This window comes from Epinephelus fuscoguttatus, linkage group LG19 (assembly GCF_011397635.1).
Source record: "Epinephelus fuscoguttatus linkage group LG19, E.fuscoguttatus.final_Chr_v1".
Lineage (NCBI taxonomy): Eukaryota > Metazoa > Chordata > Actinopteri > Perciformes > Serranidae > Epinephelus > Epinephelus fuscoguttatus.
The window spans coordinates 23,929,304-23,948,278 of NC_064770.1; the positions used below are offsets into that span (position 1 = coordinate 23,929,304).

At 39.0% G+C, this 18,975-nt stretch overlaps 1 protein-coding gene across 1 annotated transcript in view; it reads left to right on the forward strand.

Annotated features, from left to right (window-relative positions):
* Positions 1-18,975, forward strand: part of LOC125880101 (nuclear GTPase SLIP-GC-like) — a 31,029-nt gene that overhangs the window by 10,980 nt on the left and 1,074 nt on the right. The window contains exons 9-15 of the mRNA XM_049562378.1: positions 156-277; positions 13,357-13,530; positions 13,650-13,804; positions 13,998-14,124; positions 15,691-15,799; positions 15,920-16,053; positions 18,831-18,909. Coding sequence (XP_049418335.1) covers positions 156-277; positions 13,357-13,530; positions 13,650-13,804; positions 13,998-14,124; positions 15,691-15,799; positions 15,920-16,053; positions 18,831-18,909 — 900 coding nt within the window. The remainder of the gene's footprint in view (positions 1-155; positions 278-13,356; positions 13,531-13,649; positions 13,805-13,997; positions 14,125-15,690; positions 15,800-15,919; positions 16,054-18,830; positions 18,910-18,975) is intronic.

Below are 18,975 nucleotides of genomic sequence, written 5' to 3' on the forward strand. Positions count from 1 at the left end.
AGCACTCTGTGGATAACTGAAAATGTACAACAGCTCCAACACGTTTTGTTTTAGTTTACTTTCACTACTTTAACTAAAACAACTAAGTGAATTTTTAATTTTGAATATAAGTACATAGTTTAAGTATGTAAGATGTAATCTCAATTCTTTTACAGAAATACCCAGACTTAAGGCAGTTCTGCAAGAGCTCAATGACTGTCACTCAGAGACATTAAACTATGTGTCTGGAGCTCATGGGATCCTCTCTCTGATTCAAGGGGCCAGAAGTAGAGCAGGGGTAAGATCAAGTCAGGCTGAGTGTCCATACAGTGCTTTTTTCTGAGCATTATGGAATAAAAGGTGTTTCATAAGTCTTGTAAATGTGTGCAAAATTTTCATAACTGTGTGAAAAAGTTTTGTATGCTTGCATTCAAATCCGTGAATTTGTAAAAAAAAATATTTGAACAAATGCATTTTATTTTTGAATCTGTACAGAGATCCGTAGCTGTGCATGACATTTTGTGAACAAATGAAAAAGATTTGCAAACTTATGAAAATATTTTGCAGTTGTGAATCAAATTTTTACACTTACAATTTGTTTTTTACAGTTACGCATCAAATTTTCACGGGTACAAAAATTTTTTACAGTTATGCATCACATTTTCACATGCTGGGTAGTATACTTGTCAGGCTTTTTTATATATTGTAAATGGATGGTTTATAAATAGCTAATACTTTAAGAATGTAGGCTAGTTTTACTTCTTTACACTAAAAGAAGGGGAAAAATTGGAATGTGTTATTTATTGGTCAGTATTCAATGGATTGACCAGACCGGCCAACATCTGATCAAACTGGGCAGTATGTGGCCCATGAACTAAAATTACTTTAGACACCCGTGGTGTATATCATTAAAAAAAAAAAAAAAAAAAAAAAAAGACAGAACACAGGACAACTGTACACAACTGTTGTTAGTAGTAGTAGTAATTTATTTGTCCATTCAACAGAACATGAGATATACATACATACATACAGTTAGGATTTCTATATTAAGTATGGGCGAAAAGGCGTAGGCTGAAACAACAGCTTATTTTTGCCTACCCTATTTACAAGAAATAAAGTTTCAGAAACAGAACAAGATAACGAGATGGCACAGTTTTAAACACTGATTTTTTTTATCTAAACTGAAAACAATAAATAATATTAATCTAAGTAAAATCTTCAATTTATACTAATAATTGGCTTACTTTATCCTAATAATTTATATTTATTGAATACCTTAGTTTTAAACATCTTTTTAAATTTATTGACTGATGTGCATGTTTTTAATTCTTTATCAAGGTTATTCCATAAGTTTACTCCAATTACAGATATGCATTTGCCTTTTGTGTTGGTCCTTGCCTTTGATTTCTTAAAAATGCAGGTCCCCCTAAGGTCGTACTGGGACTCTCTGGTTGAGAACAGCTCCTGTATGCAGGATGGAAGTAGGTTGTTGTGTGCCTTATAGATTATTACAACAGTGTTGAGGTTAACCAGATCTTCTAATTTCAGAGTATTTGTACTGATGAAAAGTGGATTGGTTGGTACAAAGTAATCCTTTTGATATACAATTCTAATGGCTTTCTTTTGCAGGATGAAGATTGGTTTGATGATTGTTTTATATGTGTTCCCCCATACCTCCACACAATATGTAAGGTATGGAAGTATGAGGGAGCAGTACAGTATGTAAAGTGAGTTTTTGTTCACTGTGTACTTCATTTTATGTAGTATTGCAATTGTTTTTGAGACTTTTGTTTTTATATTATCTATATGTGGTTTCCAGCTGAGTCTATTGTCTATAATGGTTCCCAAGAATTTATGTTCATAAACTTGTTCAATTTCGACACCATTTATCAATAGTTTGACCGGTCTATTGATTTTTCTATTGTTGAATATAATGTATTTTGTTTAACATAGATTCAGTGATAATTTATTAACATCAAACCACTTCTTGAGGGTCTCTAATTCGTTTTCCACTGCACACAAGAGCTGCCCGAGATCTTTTCCGGAACTATGTAAACTTGTGTCGTCAGCAAATAGGACACACTTAAGCAATGGCAGTGCATCACAGATATCATTTATGTACAGGATAAAAAGTTTGGGACCCAGCACAGAACCCTGGGGGACTCCATGAGTTATTTTTAGTGGGTCTGAGTCTACATTATTCATGTGCACATACTGGTCCCTTTCGCCCAAGTAGCTTTTGAGCCATTCTTTAACACCATACCTCTCCATTTTTTTTCAAGAGTATGCAATGATCAATAGTGTCAAAGGCCTTCTTGAGATCAATAAAGACCCCCACAGTGTATTCCCAATTGTCTATGCTGGTTGAGATTGCTTCCACTAGTTCTATTACTGCCATCAAGGGGGACCTATTGGTTCTGAAAACATACTGGTGTTTACTCAATATATGATGTTTATTTATTAAGTTATCAAGTCTTGCAACAAATAATTTTTCTAATATTTTAGAGAATTGTGAGAGCAGAGAGATGGGTCTGTAGTTGGTAAATTGATGCTTGTCGCCATTTTTGTAAATGGGAATGACTTTTGCCGTTTTCATGTTGGTGGGAAAAATACCTGTTAGGAATGATTGATTACAAATATATGTTAATATATATATAGTATCTATTATATTTTTTAATAATATTATATCGATATTTGTACTATCCGTTTACTTTTTGTTTGTAAAATTTTTGACAATGCTTAATATCTCACTTTCATTTACACTATTTATAAAGATTGAGTGCTGATTTTGTCCAGCATTTGTTCATCCAGGCCTTCCTTGTCTCCCGGCTCTACAATTTCATTTGCAAGACTTAGTCCTACCCTTACGAAGACATTATTAAATTAATTTGCAATTGTTTTAGTATCTTTTAAAATTAAATTGTCTTTGGTGAAATAGTTAGGATACTCGCCTTTGCCAGTACCATTTTTGATTATGTTATTCAGTGTGGCTTGAATGTTTCCTTTGTGCTGTTGGAGTTGTCTTTGGTAGTAATCCTTTTTACTTAATCTTATAATTTTTACTAATTTGTTTTTATATGTCTTATATTTGTTTTCTGCTTCCTTTGTTCTTTGTTTTAAGTCTATCTTACATAATGTGTTTTTCTTTTTGCAAACATTTTCAATGCCCGTAGTTATCCATGGTTTAAAGCAGCTGTGTGGAACTTTCCGTTTTTGTTGATTATAGCGCCCCTTTTGGTAGAAGCGGTATGATACCCACAGCCTGGTGTCATAAAATTCCAACTGCAGCATTCGGCTTCATTCATAAAATCTCGACTGCAAACGGCAATTACCGCATGCATTTATTTTGGAGAGCGAGAGGAAAATCATAAATGTTCTGGTGTAGCTCTGAATTTCTTATAAACTGAGGACAACTGCCTGCTGTATATTTGTGTTCATGGTCACAGTCACAGATAATTTTGTGGAGTTTGTTGTAACGTTACTAGACAAAAGCAGTTCACATCAGCTAACGTTACATTTAGCTTGTTTATAATTTCCATGTCGTTTTATACTGAAGTGAAACAACGTCTAACAAGTTATATATGTAAGTATATTCTTTAAATAAAAACAAAAATGACATACCTGTCGATTAGGAAAAGGGCCAACTCGGGATCAGTTTTAAAACCTTTCAAATCTCTCAGCTCTCTCCACTTGGTGAATGCCCGACCGAGGTTTACACGCGTTTGGGCTCGAGCCCTATCACTGTCCTGTTTAGCCTTCTTCTGTTCTTTTTCTTTTAGATGGTGCTCTTTCTTTATCCACCATGACATTGAAAGTACAACCAAGTCCTTATAGATACTGGACTGGTAAAACTGTTATGTGTTCAGCAATGCCCGTTGCGTACCGCTTACTTGAAGAACACTCTCTGTAAACACAGCTCTTCTTCTTCTCTCAATTTATTGGCGGATTGCAAACAACTTCCAGGTGCATACCACCACCTACTGTACAAGAGACTACTCCCTAGTACATGTCATTTAGCCTGTTTCTTAAATCCTACATGTAAACACGGCTCCTTCTTCTTCTGTGGTTTAAAGGCTGCGGGCCGCTGCGGGCGTGCAGACTTACTTCTGCCTCCGGGTGCCGTATTCTGGTTTGCTGACTTCCGCTGTGTCTGACCCGAGCCAGGCTATGCTAAATAGCCATAAAGAGAAAGGCAAGAAGGCAAGACAAGAAATATTGTCTATCAAAGTGGCTGTATCTATAGTTATTCTTGTAGGTTTGGTGATAACAGGGAATAGACTATTACTGTAAATAGAATTGATAAAGTCGGTTATTTTTCCGTGTGGGTTGAGAAGGTCAATACATGCAATGTGCACCTTATTACATATTGTCTATATATTTGTTAAAATTGTCTAAGCAGGATCCAGGTGTTCTGTAGATACATATTTCTTTTTCACTCTAGGACAATTTCAGTGGTGAGACACTCAAAAATGTTATCTATATTCTTTGTCATACTTGATACCACTCGACATGTCAAGGCTGTGTCCACATATAAAGCAACTCCTCCTCCTGTTTTGCTGGTCCTGTTAGATGTGAACAGTTCATACCCCTCCAACCCCACTTTGTGCTCTTTGTCTTTGTCCAGCCAAGTCTCAGAGACTGCAATGACGTTGAATTTATCATGCTTGGCAAGATATTCCTTTATTTTCCAGAAATTTTTATTTAGGCTCCTACTATTAAAATGTATTATTGAGAATGCATCTTCGATTTTAACATTTTTAAATTGATCATCAGTGTAATATTCGCAACTATTGTTTATATTATTATAAAAATTATTCTCAGGATCTATGTCATAGCCAGTCTCATGTATTTTGTGCTCAGTGTGTTGGAAATTTGTGAGGTTTAAATGTTCATACTTTCTATTTTCACTTTCTATTTTCCAAAGATAATCCTTACCTTCATCAATAAATTCATCGTCATTTGCGATATTTTTATATCTGATGCAAAAGGCCCAAGATCCATGCAGCAACAAGCAGGATAATTTACACAACTGTTGTTCAGGTGCATATAATATGACTCACCAGAAATAACATTTTTCTGTCACAGTAAAAGATTATAAAAAGAAGAATGTCTTGTTATGCAAGATTCTTTTTTAATCCACATTTCAAAAAGACTGTGAGCAACGTACATCCTCATTTCTGGGGAGATGAATAATAATTCATTTCTGAATTCTCAAAAGTAATTGAATATTGTTCAAAGACCGAGAGGCTTTTGCAGACTGATACATTTTTGCATTTCCACTGTTTGATATGTGTGTGTGTGTGTGTGTGTGTGTGTGTGTGTGTGTGTGTGTGTGTGTGTGTGAGAGAGAGAGGCCTCAGGTTAAAGGAGTATTCTGCTGTTTTTCTTTAAAGAAATAAGTCAAAGTCCAGCTTCATAGTACATTATAGGCTTTACATTTGAGCAATAATGGTACCATGAGTGGTACTACAGTACTGCACAGTGTAGAAAGCAGCTTATATTATCAGATTGCAGATTGTGGCCATGTGAATCCGAAGGTGATATGGGGCCAGAAACAGAACACCACTCTCCTTACTATCATAGGTCATCACTGCCCCCTCCCTGTCGACATCTGGGTCAGTAAGGACCTAAAGTCGAGGAGAAAAAACAGGGTTTGGTTAGTTCATATGTTTTTGTTAAAGGCTCTATATAGTGAAAGACAATAAATCATTTAAAAATGTAAATATTCCAGGAGAAGTTTATTACAACACCTATTACATCAGTGTAAATATTTGTATTTATCTCTTCTTTTACTGGTACTCTGCCAAGCTGCAAAATACACAGACATAGTAGTACATCATTACATGTTTATGTTTACACGGTCTCTCGCTTGGCACTACAGCACAATGTACGGGCTTGCCGTGTTTAGGTAAAGCAAGATTACCGTGCAGGTAACCTGGTTGTTATGGGGCGAATAAACAAACGATTGCGCGATCAAACTTGCCTGAGTTACATACAATAGGTCCGTTCGAGATGAACTGCACCTCGCCTGGAAAGTAGACGAGAGCAGGAGGCCGCAGCGGGGGGCGGTGACAAAAAGCCACGGTGAAGTTGGACAGTTTCCCGACAGTTTCCAGCAGCCTTCAGTCCGTACAGGAAGTCACAGACACACTTACATCCTGTCTGGAATGATGTTAATTCATTAAAAAAGTGACACATTCCAATTTTTCCCCTTCTTTCAGTGTAAGGAAGTAAAACTAGCCTACATTCTTTAAGTATTAGCTATTTATAAACCATCCATTTACAATATATAAAAAAGCTAGCCTGGTTCCAGACCATAGACCCCGCCCACTCAACTGAGTAGGCTTGCATCTCTGGTCTGGCATACTTCAATGAATTTGTGATTTATCTCGTCCAAACGATGGACGGACTAATGAACGCCGGGGGTGGGGGCGGGTCTAGAGATTAGCCAGTCAGCGCCACGCTGATGTCAAGCTGTACGCCGGTGGGTAACTGGTGAGGATAGCAACAATGGCGACCGCTACAGATCCTACAGACCACATTAACGATGCTATCTAGGTATTTCGCCCCTTCTCGCGTTAATGGAGGACCAAATTAAGGAAGCTGCTAAACTGGATTTAACTGGCAATGCAGCTGGGCGTGCACGACAACGGAGACATTTTAAACGGGCAATGCTCGCTTGTTTTCGGCACCCCCGAGACATGGATACTAATGACGTCAGATTGTGGTTGAGTCGTTTATCTCTACTGATTGGTTACGGAAAACTCAAATTCCCTCCCCCTTGTAAATCGCCTTCAATGGAAGCCATGTCAGACTGAAGGTTCTGGGAGCTTAAGTCTGACACTCAGGCTAAAAAAAATCCTGACAAGTATACTACCCAGCATAGAAGGCCTGTCCTCCTGGCTCTGTGATTGGATGGTAAAGCTATATTCCTGATTGGATAGTCAAATAATATGTTAATCTCAGCGTCCCGATTGCCTATTCACAGGAATGTGTCAAATGAAAGTCGAAACTACTTGCAGATTTGATTTGTACCTGAAGGTTGATCTGTAACTGTGGGACTTAGATTTTGACACACACAGCTTCAGTTCTGTGTTTACTGTTTTGTACCTGTGAAACTTTTTTGTACCTGTGAAAATTTGATGCATAACTGTAAAAAAGTTTTGTAAGATAAGATAAGATACACCTTTATTGATCCCACAATTGAGAAATTCCAGTGTTACAGCAGTCAAGTGGAAAGAGTCAAATTAAAGATTTCAATATTTAAAAAACTTAGTACAAAAGATACAAGAAACAGCAATAAATAATAACAATAATAATAATAATAATGAGCAGTGGGGGGAAAAAAGTGAGCAATGGATTAAAGTGAACATATTTAGTGTAAGTGAATACTGAATGTGCAAATAACAACATGGGGGACAGTTGTGCTTATTATGGTGCCCATAAGTGTCCATAGTGTCCCTAAAGTGTCCATGGTGCAGTTTACTGTGAGCAGTGCTGGTTATGAAGCCTGACAGCAGCAGGCAGGAAGGACCTGCAATAGCGTTCCTCCACACACTTTGGGTGAATCAGTCTATCGCTGAAGGAGCTCTCCAGAGCTTTTATCTCCTCCTGCAGAGGATGGGAGTCATTAGTCATCCTCCTTTCTCCCACCACCTGCACAGAGTCCAGAGAGCATCCCAGGACAGAGCTGGCTTTCTTGATCAGCTTGTCCAGTCTCTTCCTATCTGCAGCCGAGACGCTGCTGCCCCAGCAGACCACTCCGTAAAAGATGACTGATGCCACCACAGTGTCAAAGAAGGTTTTCAGGAGCGCCCCTGCACTCCAAAAGACCTGAACCACCTCAGCAGGTAGAGTCTGCTTTGGCCTTTCCTGTATAGTGCTGTTATGTGGTTAGTCCAATCCAGTTTATTGTTAAGATGAACATCCAGGTACTTATAAGATGTCACCATCTCAATGTCCTTTCCCTGGATGTTCACTGGTGTTGGGGGGAGGAGTTTGCGCCTGCGGAAATCCACCACCAGCTCTTTGGTTCTACCCGCGTTGATCTGACGGTGGTTCCTCAGGCACCAGTCCACAAAGTCCTGGTTCAGTTCTCTGTACTCCCTGTCGTCCCCATCTGTGATGAGGCCGATGATGGCAGAGTCATCAGAGAACTTCTGCAGATGACAGGTGGGGGTGTCGTGTGTAAAGTCTGCAGTGTAGAGGGTGAAGAGGAACGGTGCCAGCACCGTCCCCTGCGGGGCCCCTGTACTGCAGACAACCAAGTCCGATACACGATCCTGGGTCCTGACATACTGCAGCCGGTCCGTGAGGTAGTCCAGGAGCCAGGATGTGAGGTGATTAGCCACTCCTATGTGCTCCAGTTTGTCTCTCAGAAGTGCAGGCTGTATGGTGTTGAAAGCTCTGGAGAAATCAAAGAACATGATTCTCACAGAGCTTCCAGGCTTCTCCAGGTGAGAAAGAGCTCTATGCAGGAGGAAGATGACGGCCTCGTCCACCCCAATGCCAGGCTGGTGTAGGGCCTACTGTGGGGCGGAGATGAGACAGGACCAGGTGCTCCAGAGTCTTCATGAGGTGCGATGTTAATGCCACCGGTCTGAAGCTGCTGAAGTCCTTGGGGTGCGGAGTCTTGGGCACAGGTACCACGCAGGATGTCTTCCACAGCTGTGGTACTCTCCCCAGCCTCAGGTTCAGGTTGAAGATGGCTTCAACTATCCCGCACAGTTGGTCTCGCAGGACTTCAGGAGCCTGGGCTGATGCCGTCTGGACCCGTAGCCTTCCTCGTCTTTATCTTCCTCAGCTGATCTCTCACCTGACAGGTAGTGAAGGACAAGCTGGAGCAGGGGGGCTGTATGCCGGGGGTGGGGGTGATGAGGTGGGGGGAGGGGTGGGGGTGGTAAGATGTCCAGGGGAGCGGGGGTGGGGGAGGTGTCGAAGCAGCGTGCCAGGAGTGTAGGTGGGGGGGAAGATGAAGGTGAGAATGAGGGGGGTTGCAGCCGTGATGTCTGGGCCAGGGGAGGGGCAGACTGATCATTGATTCAGATCATTCGCCCACTTCTGGTCGCCTCTGGCCTGGGAGTCTGGCTGTTTGTGTCCTGAGATGGTTTTCAGACCTCTCCAGACTCCGCTGACGTCGTTCTGCTGCAGCTGTACCTCCATCTTCTTTTTATATTCTTCCTTTCCCCGCCTGATGTTTCTCCGTAGCTCCTTCTGCACAGCCTTCAGCTCCTCCTTGTTTCCAGATATAAAAGCTCTCCGCTTCTCCTTCAGGAGAGCTTTTATATCTGGAGTGATCCAGGGTTTTGGTTGGAGAAGCAGCGTACAGTCCTGGTGGGTACGGTGCTTTCCACACAGAAGTTAATATAATCCGTAATGCATGATGTCATACTGTCAATGTCCGCCCCATGGGAATCACTGAGTACCTCCCACACAGTGGCCTGTGAAAATTTGATGCGTTACTGTAAAAAAAATTTGTAAGTGTAAAAATTTGATTCACAACTGCAAAAATATTTTCATAATTGTGCAAATCTTTTTCATTTGTTCACAAAATGTCATGCACAGCTACGGATCTCTGTACGGATTCAAAAATAAAATGCATTTGTTCAAATATTTTTTACAAATTCACGGATTTGAATGCAAGCATACAAAACTTTTTCACACAGTTATGAAACTTTTCCACACGTTTACAAGACTTATGAAACACCTTTTATTCCATAAGCGGCAGTGTCTCTGTTCAGTTGTTCCCAACGAGGAGAGAATGTAAAGGTGCTGTACCCAGCATCTTTTGCAGTAAAGAAAAGTGGGGATTTAAGTTCCAAACCTGAATAAACTAAACAAATCAGTTGGGACAAAAGTCTAAACCTCTACTTATTTCATTTAAGAAACATAAACTAAAAACATCTAAGTTTACTTTTTTGACTATTCTGGTCAAATGGTAAATGGATGAGGGTTGAAGGGATGAAGGGATGAGGGATGGAGGGTTGAGGGATGAGGGATGAAGGGATGAGGGTCGAATGGATGAGGGATGAGGGATAAAGGGTTGAGGGATGAAGGGTTAAGGGTCGAGTGCCGAATGGATGAAGGGATGAGGGATGGGGGTTGAGGGTCAAGGGTTGAATGGATGAGGGATGAAGGGTTGAGGGATGAAGGTTGAGGGATGAAGAGTAGCAGGGATGAGGGTTGAGGGCCAGATGGATGAAAGGTTAGGGACGACAGGACCAGGATCAAGGGATGTAGAGTGAGAAATTAAGCTATGAGGGTTGAGGGATGAAGGGATGGATGACTGAGGGTTGAGGGATAAAGGCTGGGTTTCCAGGTAGCTTAAAACAAAAATGGTGCTATTTTCCATACATGCCCTAAATAAGGCAAACCCATCTCCATCATGGCTTTCTGATTTTGTAAAACAGTGTCAATCTATGAAAAATTATAAACTTATTCTATATAAACTATTTAAAAAACTAAAAATTTTGTGTGTGTGTGTGTGTGTGTGTGTGCTTCATAATTTGTAACTAGGGCGTAATACGGCCCCTCAATAGCGTGCACTGGGGCCTGCTGTAACTGCCTTACGCCACTGGGTTGATGTGAGAAATGTGTCGAAGGGAAAGAGAATGCATCAGGTGTGCTTAAATGCTATTGGTTTGAAATGGGATGTGTTCGAGGTGTGGTCTTTGTTCCCGAACTTAGTTATAAAACTACACATTGATATCACATACCATAACATTTAGGTTTGTATCATATAATCTATCATTAAATAAAATAAAATGGCAGCATGTGACAAAGTCAATGGTAAAGTTATTTTATTTTTAAAATAAACTTTATTAAATTTCAAAAACAAGTACAAGCATTAGAAATAATAATATACAAGTTAAATATAAAATAATGATGCAAAACTAAAAGGGGCAACACACAATAAATATGAAAGGCAGCACAACTCTTTGTCTGTAATAGTTAAGGTCAAATAAACACAAGAAGTTTGTGCTCTAGAGAAAGGATCAACACTCAGTGAATAACCTAAGCCCTATGATAAGCTAATATGGCAAGGCTTAACTATACAAACCAGTGAGCAGTGATAACTAGCATGTCTTTGGGGTCATCGGGTGGGAACCTCCTTTCACCAGTGTTTTGTCTAGTTGGTCCCACGACACCTCCTGGAGGCTAGACAGTGATCTCTGGCGTCCCAGAGACACTCCCTAATGCTAGGTCTCACTGCTCCCCTCCCCGCACCAACCCAGCAACCTCCTTTACCTTACTTATACATGGCTTTCTCAGCCCAAACAGCACTGCCACCTTCAACCAAACTCTTACAGGATCAGCAAGCACACTCACCTTGCCGCATGGCCTCAAACAAAATGGATTCAAATAGGCCACTCCCACACTTAAATAACCTTCCTCTTCCTGGACTTCCTCCTGAGAGGAAGTGGATCTCTCCACCTGATCTCAAGGAGTTATGTGCCCTGCTTAGTAGTTCCCCCTGCTGGCCTCCAGCTGACATTATTTCTTCTCTTATAGATCCACTGGCTACATTTAATTGCTTCATCTGACATTTCCCTCACTGTCTTCCTCAAACTCTGTCCCCGCACTCCGAGTTCCCCCAGGAGCGAGACAGCTGATCTTGCTATGAATCCCCTACACCCCACTTCCACTGGACAAATCCTAGTCTTCCATCCTCGCTGCTCAGCTTCTGCTCCTAAGTCTGCATATCTAAGCTTTTTTCTTTCATAGGCTTCTTCCACTGAGTCTTCCCAAGGAACTGTCAGCTCAATGAAATAACCTATCCGTTGACTCACTGACCACAACACTAAGTCAGGCCTCTGCCTGGTACAAACTATTTCCTGGGGAACAACAAGCTTTCCCCCTAAATCTACTTGCATTTCCCAATCACAAGCACCTTCTAGGCGGCCACACCCTTGCCTCCTCACTAACTTATCCCTTCTGTATTTCTCCCCCTCACGGACAAACTGAATTACTAAACTCCTATCCTTAACACCTTCTGAATTCACCTGTCTTCGTTTCTCTTTGATGCCTGCAGCTAAACATTTCAACACCTGGCTATGTTGCCATGTATATCGGCCTTGTGACAAGCTAACTTTACAGCCTGACATTTCATAAATTGACAATGGCCACATTAACCTAGGCTATAGCCCAAATTGCAAACACCACAACTTCAACTTTCCTGGAAGTTCTGATTTATCTATTCTATCCAATCCTTCTGCCACATCTTTCCTAAATTTCACCACCTGTTCCTCATCATTCAACTCCACATTGTATCACCTACCTAAGCTCTTTACTGACTTTTCCCTAATTGTTGGGATTTCCTCATCATCTATGACAAACTTCCTATCACTTATTTAGAAAGAATTGTCCTTCAGTCCGTGTTATATGTCCAGTATATGCCAGGGAGGGCGTTGAGTTCTGTCCATGGTTATCCTCCTCTGGAGGTCGGTGAGTATTTGTTCAACAACCATATCACTGTTAATGACAGTCTGTTGTATGACCATTGCACATCTGGTTTTCCATAATTTGAAACACAAAAAGCTGAAAATGAGTTGAAACAGTTCCTTATGTTTTGGGGTCACCCAAATATCAGAGAGGCCACACATGACAGAGTTATAAGATATGTTAAAATGCCCAGAACTTTTAATACAATTTATACCTCTTGTGCTCCATAACAGTCGATTTAAAGGTGTTCTTGGGTTTTAGGCTCGTTACAATGAATCACTGGACATTCTTTGGTCAGGACATTACAGCTCAAAGACACTACAACTCTCAATGGGAGTCTACCAACCAAAATGAGCCGTCTGACATCTCTGAAATGTTTTCATGTATTTAATATATTTATTACTTCATTGCTATAATTATCAGATATATATTTATATTTTATTAGGCCTCCATATTCAAAATTATTTTAATTTTTTAAATTGTTAGATAAACTACACCAATCACCAGTCATTGTTTTCCAGTCGGGTCAGTGTTACAGGAACTGTGGTTATTAATCAACAGCTCAGGCTTAGCCTGACAGTTAGCAGGCCCTGGTCAGGGTTATTTTCCCCACATAAGTTGCCATAGTAACTGAGGCTGAACTATGTTGAATTTGATTTATGGAACTGAATAAACTGAAAATGAGTCAGACTAACCGAAACCAGCCTGTCTTATTTGGTAAACTTGTTTTAATGGAATGGGCCCTTGATCAGCTGGGCACTGAATTTTGCTGGTGAGTGTTGTGTTTTATTACCATACACGTTTTAAGCTTGTTGTAAGCTGTGAAGTCTGTCCACGTGCTGGGAACACTTATTTGATGAGGGGAGAAAAAAAACAAATCAGGTAGCAGTATAGTTTCACTGCTTTAAATACTGAATGTGTTGTATCTGATTTCAGGCTGACAGAAACACAGATGTATGCAGAGAGCTGGAAGAAAAGATGGTGCAGGAACTTGAAAAAGTCAGACAGACCATGCAGAAGACTTATGACACCTTTGAAAGATGCCTCACTGAGGGGGTTGAAAAATCCAAAAGTTCCTGGGACAGACTCTTGAAGTCGGTCTTACATCCTGTATGTATTTAAATCATAATTACATAAAAATAACTGATTTTGCATCACATATGAATTTATGTCTTTAACAAGTTTCTGTTTTATTTATTTATTATTATCTTTTTTTTTTATTTTTTCAGAAAATGAAGGGCAGCGCTTTTCACAAGATACTTAAGTGTGTAGTTCAGAAAAACGGCACTCACAAACCAAAGAACAGAAAACAAATAAACCTCAATATGGAGTTAACTTCATGCCTGACTGACAGCATTGATGAGGAATTCAAGAAGACCTTCCCGTAAGAAATGACCTCATGAAAACATAAAACCCTGTGTTGGCTAATCTTTACAAGCTATGGAGACCTAACAAATTTTGCATCATACAGTTGTACAGATTATGTAATATAATGCATTAATACAAATTATATTATCAAAACACAAACTTGTCAACACTTCCTGTATGAAACATTTCAAACTGTTAACATGTTTCAGAAATGAAGCAAAACGTGGACCATTCAACGGGATCATCAACTCATTTTCACTTGAAACAGAGAGGCTGATGAAAGAGAGGCAAGAGTACAAAGATGTCGAACTGCAACTGATATTTCTCAAGACAGAGGTAAAAGCTGACGATGGTACCATCTTATTCATTATTCCATTATTATATCAAAAAGTATAATAAACAATTGCTCCAATTTTCCACAGGTTTAAATCTTGTTATGCACTCAGTAGATATATCTCTCAAATTTGTTCAAATCCATGTTAATGGGCACTTCTCCTTTTCTAAGATAATACATCCACTCGACAGGTGTGGCATAGGCATATCAACATGCTGATTAAACAGCATCATTACTACACAGGTGTGCCTTGGGATGGTCACAGTAAAGGGCCACTCTAAAATGTGCAGTTTTATCAAACAACACAATACCAAACATGGCACATGTTTAATGGAGCCTGCTGGCTGTTGGCATGGTGACTGCAGGGATGTTCACGAGAACTGTTGCCCATGAACATGAACATAAAAGTGACCTTTTATCATGATCATCCCAAGGCACACGTGCAATAATACTGTTTAATAGTCACCATCCTGTATAATGTCTCCTGACCTATACAATGATGTGATCATTCAATGACTTGTCTTGTTTTTGCATTTTGTGTGGACCCCTGGGAGAGTTGTTGTTACCGTGGTAACAACTAATGGGGCTCGCACTCCACCCCCATTTTGTAGCAAAAATGCCTAAAATGACATACCCAAATTTAAATGATTGTAGCTTCTGGACTGCGCAGACTACATGTATACATGAGGTCTTGTCAGAAAGAAAAATCCTTGAAGTTTTTTGTGAAAGTGTCAGAAACACTCTAGGTGATACAGAGACAGAGTAATGGGCCTCTGAAGTCAGTAAAAAATTGAAGATTTTGGTCTGCCTACAATAAAAAAATGCTTTTCAGGATGAATAACTGTCTGTGGCTTCATCTGTGCAAGTAAATGACAGTATGGGGCTGTAGGTACACTATTAATGAACACTTGTTTCAAACTTGAAGAAGAAAGCACAAAGTATGACCATTCTACAGTGTTTTTTTCCATGAAAAGATCCAGGCGGAGCTCCAAAAGATAAGCTGGTCTCTCGGCTTCAAAACAGTACTGTCAGTGATTAAACAACACTCAGCCAGCTTCTAACATTGTACCATATTGAAATCAGGCGTGATTGTGAGCTGATGTTGTTTTTGACATAGAAACACCATAAAACGTCACCAGAATAAAGCCACATGAAATGTGAAAGTTATGATCCCACTTTCTAGACGGTGTATCTCAGCCAAAAATAGTGGTAGAGTGAGACCTTTTATACCTTTTATAAAACAGCTAAGTCCCTGCTAACAGCTGCTCATGAGATTGCATGTAATCCTGTAACTTTTCTCCGCAAAAAACAGCATGATGCAATTTTGGAATATGTGTGTTTAGGCTGCTCTCGTGCGAAATACATAAGAAATAAAAGAAAAACGATGTTATTTTTGAAAAGTCGAGAGCTTCCTGAATCCAGCAATACCAAACATCACATGGTCTGATGATGTAGTGTGCCAGGAAATACCATTTAACAGAGGAGGAGGGGAGCGAGGACATCGGCGTCTTCGTGGAGTTAGAGAGGATAAAGAATAAAGAATCTGTATAATTTGTGGTCTCTCCAAGGAAGAAAAAATGAAGACAATACTCAACAAAACCATCCGGGAGCAAAAGAAAATGATCTACAACAGTCTGATGGAGACAATCGAGGAAAACATGCTAGAATGCTACAGAGGTAAGATAGTAGACCGTGACATTTACAACCTGACACAATATTACTACATACCTACATTTAATGTGATTGTGCTGAAAAATTTGACTGACATAATTAAATGTTGTTGTTTTTTTATTTTAGAAGCAGCAGAAATTAGAGGAGGAGGCTCGCTGAAAAACATGAGGAGCACTATTGAGAACCATGTACGAGAATCAAAGGACATCATGTTTCAGAGGGCGAAAAATGTTATGTTGGAGCAGTTGGAAAACTTGATGGTTTGTCACATTTTGAAATACTTCATACAATTAATCAAACATGTGCTGCACATTTTTGTCTTCATCCACAATTCTAAAAAATCAAATTTGTGTTTTGGTGTCCCCCTTTTGAGCAATTTCAAAATAATTTTACACAATTGCTTTAACATTATTATTTAACATATCTCACAAGTTTTTATGGGGTGCCGTTTGTGAAGTGGCTCACGCTGAAAATAACACCAACATTTTGCCACATTTAGCTTCAAACAATGTTTAAAAAAGTGTTGTGAATTTTTTAACGTCACCTTTTACCACATTTACAGCAATATTTGTTAACTTAGAAATATATTAAATAGTTAAATCTAAATATGTGGCACCTAAATGTTAAATGTGAAATCTAAATATTAAATCTAAATCTAAATATTAAATCTAAATATAAATGTTAAATCTAAATGCTAAATATAAATATAAATGTTAAATCTAAATATTAAGTCTAAATCTAAATCTGAATGTTAAATCTAAATGCTAAATCTAGATCTAAATGTTAAATCTAAATGTTTTGGGTGAAACTAAATATTTAGCTAATATGCAAATTCACACTGCCAGTCACCGGAAGTACCAAAATAAAAGCTCGAGATGGTCAGACTGTATTTATAGAATCAAATAACAAATTAAAACCAACTTATCGGGGGAAATGGACACTTGAACATACATTAGCGTGATAATAACTACCTAAAATAACAAGAAACGTGTTTGGAGAAATTTTATTTGATGTGTACTTTGAGTTGTTAGTGTCCCTTCAGAGGGAATCACCTTGCTGTTTACAAATACTTCCGGGTAGAAAACCAGCAGAGTGTAGCTACATAAATATATGCATATCTCACATTTTTCATGTCACTATATCACTGTTTAGACTAATCTGGTGTTTGTAAAGTCTATAAACACAATGATTGAACAAACATTACTATCACATTCTGAAGTTAATAACATGGTTATCGTAGATTAGCGGGGCTAATTAGCGGTGTCTGTAATGACTCATTAACTCTAAACGCGCCATGAAAAAAATATTTTTTCCAGCGGATGTCTTAGTTACAACATGATTGAGCTAACTGGAGTAGTTTCATGTCGTATCCCATAACGGGAGGCTTTTAACAGATGACGATGATGCTGCAGTGCTGCAGCCACTGATGCTTTCTAGACATCGTGATTTCCCAAAACTGAATAAATACCACACATCGCAACACAAAACTGCTTTGCTAGCTCAATGATGTTGTAACTAAGATATCCACTGGAAAAAAATATTTTTTCACGGACCGTTTAAGAGTTAATGAGTCATTACAGACACCACTAACAGGGCTAAGAGGTAACGGTTGTTAGTTGTTAGTTGTTGTTAGTCCCTCCCAAGGGACACTAACAACTCAAAGTACACGTCAAATAAAATTTCTCCAAGCATGTTTCTTGTTATTTTAGGTAGTTGCTATCACGCTAATGTATGTTCAAGTGTTCATTTCCCCCGATAAGTTGGTTTTAATTCGTTATTTGATTCTATAAATACAGTCTGACCATCTCAAGCTTTTATTTTGGTACTTCCGGTGACCGGCAGTGTGAATTTGCATATTAGCTAAATATTTAGTTTCGCCCAGAACATTTAGATTTAACATTTATCATTTAGATTTAGATTTAGCATTTAGATTTAACATTTAGGTTTAGATTTAGATTTAGATTTAATATTCAGATTTAACATTTAACATTTAGGTGCCACATTTAATATTTAGATTTAACTATTTAATATATTTCTAAGTTAACAAATATTGCTGTAAATGTGGTAAAAGGTGACATTAAAAAATTCACAATACTTTTTTAAACATTGTTTGAAGCTAAATGTGGCAAAATGTTGATGTTATTTTCAGCGTGAGCCACTTTACAAATGGCACCCCATAAGTTTTGGACTAAAAGCAATTTTGATTTATAGCCTGATTCATGTTGTGCCACACACATTTTTTTGCATGTGTGTGCCTCCTAGTGGTTGCTTTAAATTAAATTTTCAGGGTATGTTGCTGGAACCTCTTTAGGCATTTCCTGCAAGTTTTGTGTTGAGTGGCTCAACGGTTATGGAGTTAGGTCTATTTTTACGCTGAGCCATGCCCCCTCTAAGGTTCATTGTGTCATTATCTTCAAAACACCATGAGATATCAACAAGCTTTTCAGAAATTGTGACAGGCTTGGTCCAGCGATGATCCACAGAAAATTGGGTTCAAATTGGACCAATGGTTTACAAGGAGATGTCACAAAAATTGTTTTTCAAAAAAATCAATTATTCAAAATCTTACCAGGTGAGCCTAATAGGTTTTGAGGATTTTTCTAGGACACACTGAGCTGGACTTGTGAATTACGTTTCAAGCCAATCCCACTCACGATGTAGGAGTTATAACTATTAAAGTTAACCGTTAATTACAGTGCCCCCATCAGGTTGCTTGGAGTTATATTTCTTAGGCAGCAATTGCACACAACTTCCAATCATTGGAGAAAATTTGCTTGGTCTACGATGCACCATCTCACAGGAATTTGCAAAAAGAAATCACAAGAAAAATAATAATAAAAATAATGATAATCATAAAGTGACACAGAAACAATAAGGCTTTAGCCCTTTGAGCTTAAACCCCCAATTAGCCAATATGTCCAGTCTGAGCTGCCCTCTGAACACACATCTAAACAGTTCATTCATGTTAGATTTAGTTCATCTTGAACACAATATTTGGCTGTGTGAGTGAAGAGTGATGAAGAATTTGTTAATTTAGGTGCTGATCCTGGGGGAACTGAACACAATGCAGGAATCAATCAAGCAGTCACTCAATACAGATGGTGACTCAATCCCAGGTAAATGGACAATGCGCTCTCATCCCAATTCGCCAAATACTGCCGTTTTGTCAGTAACTCTAAACG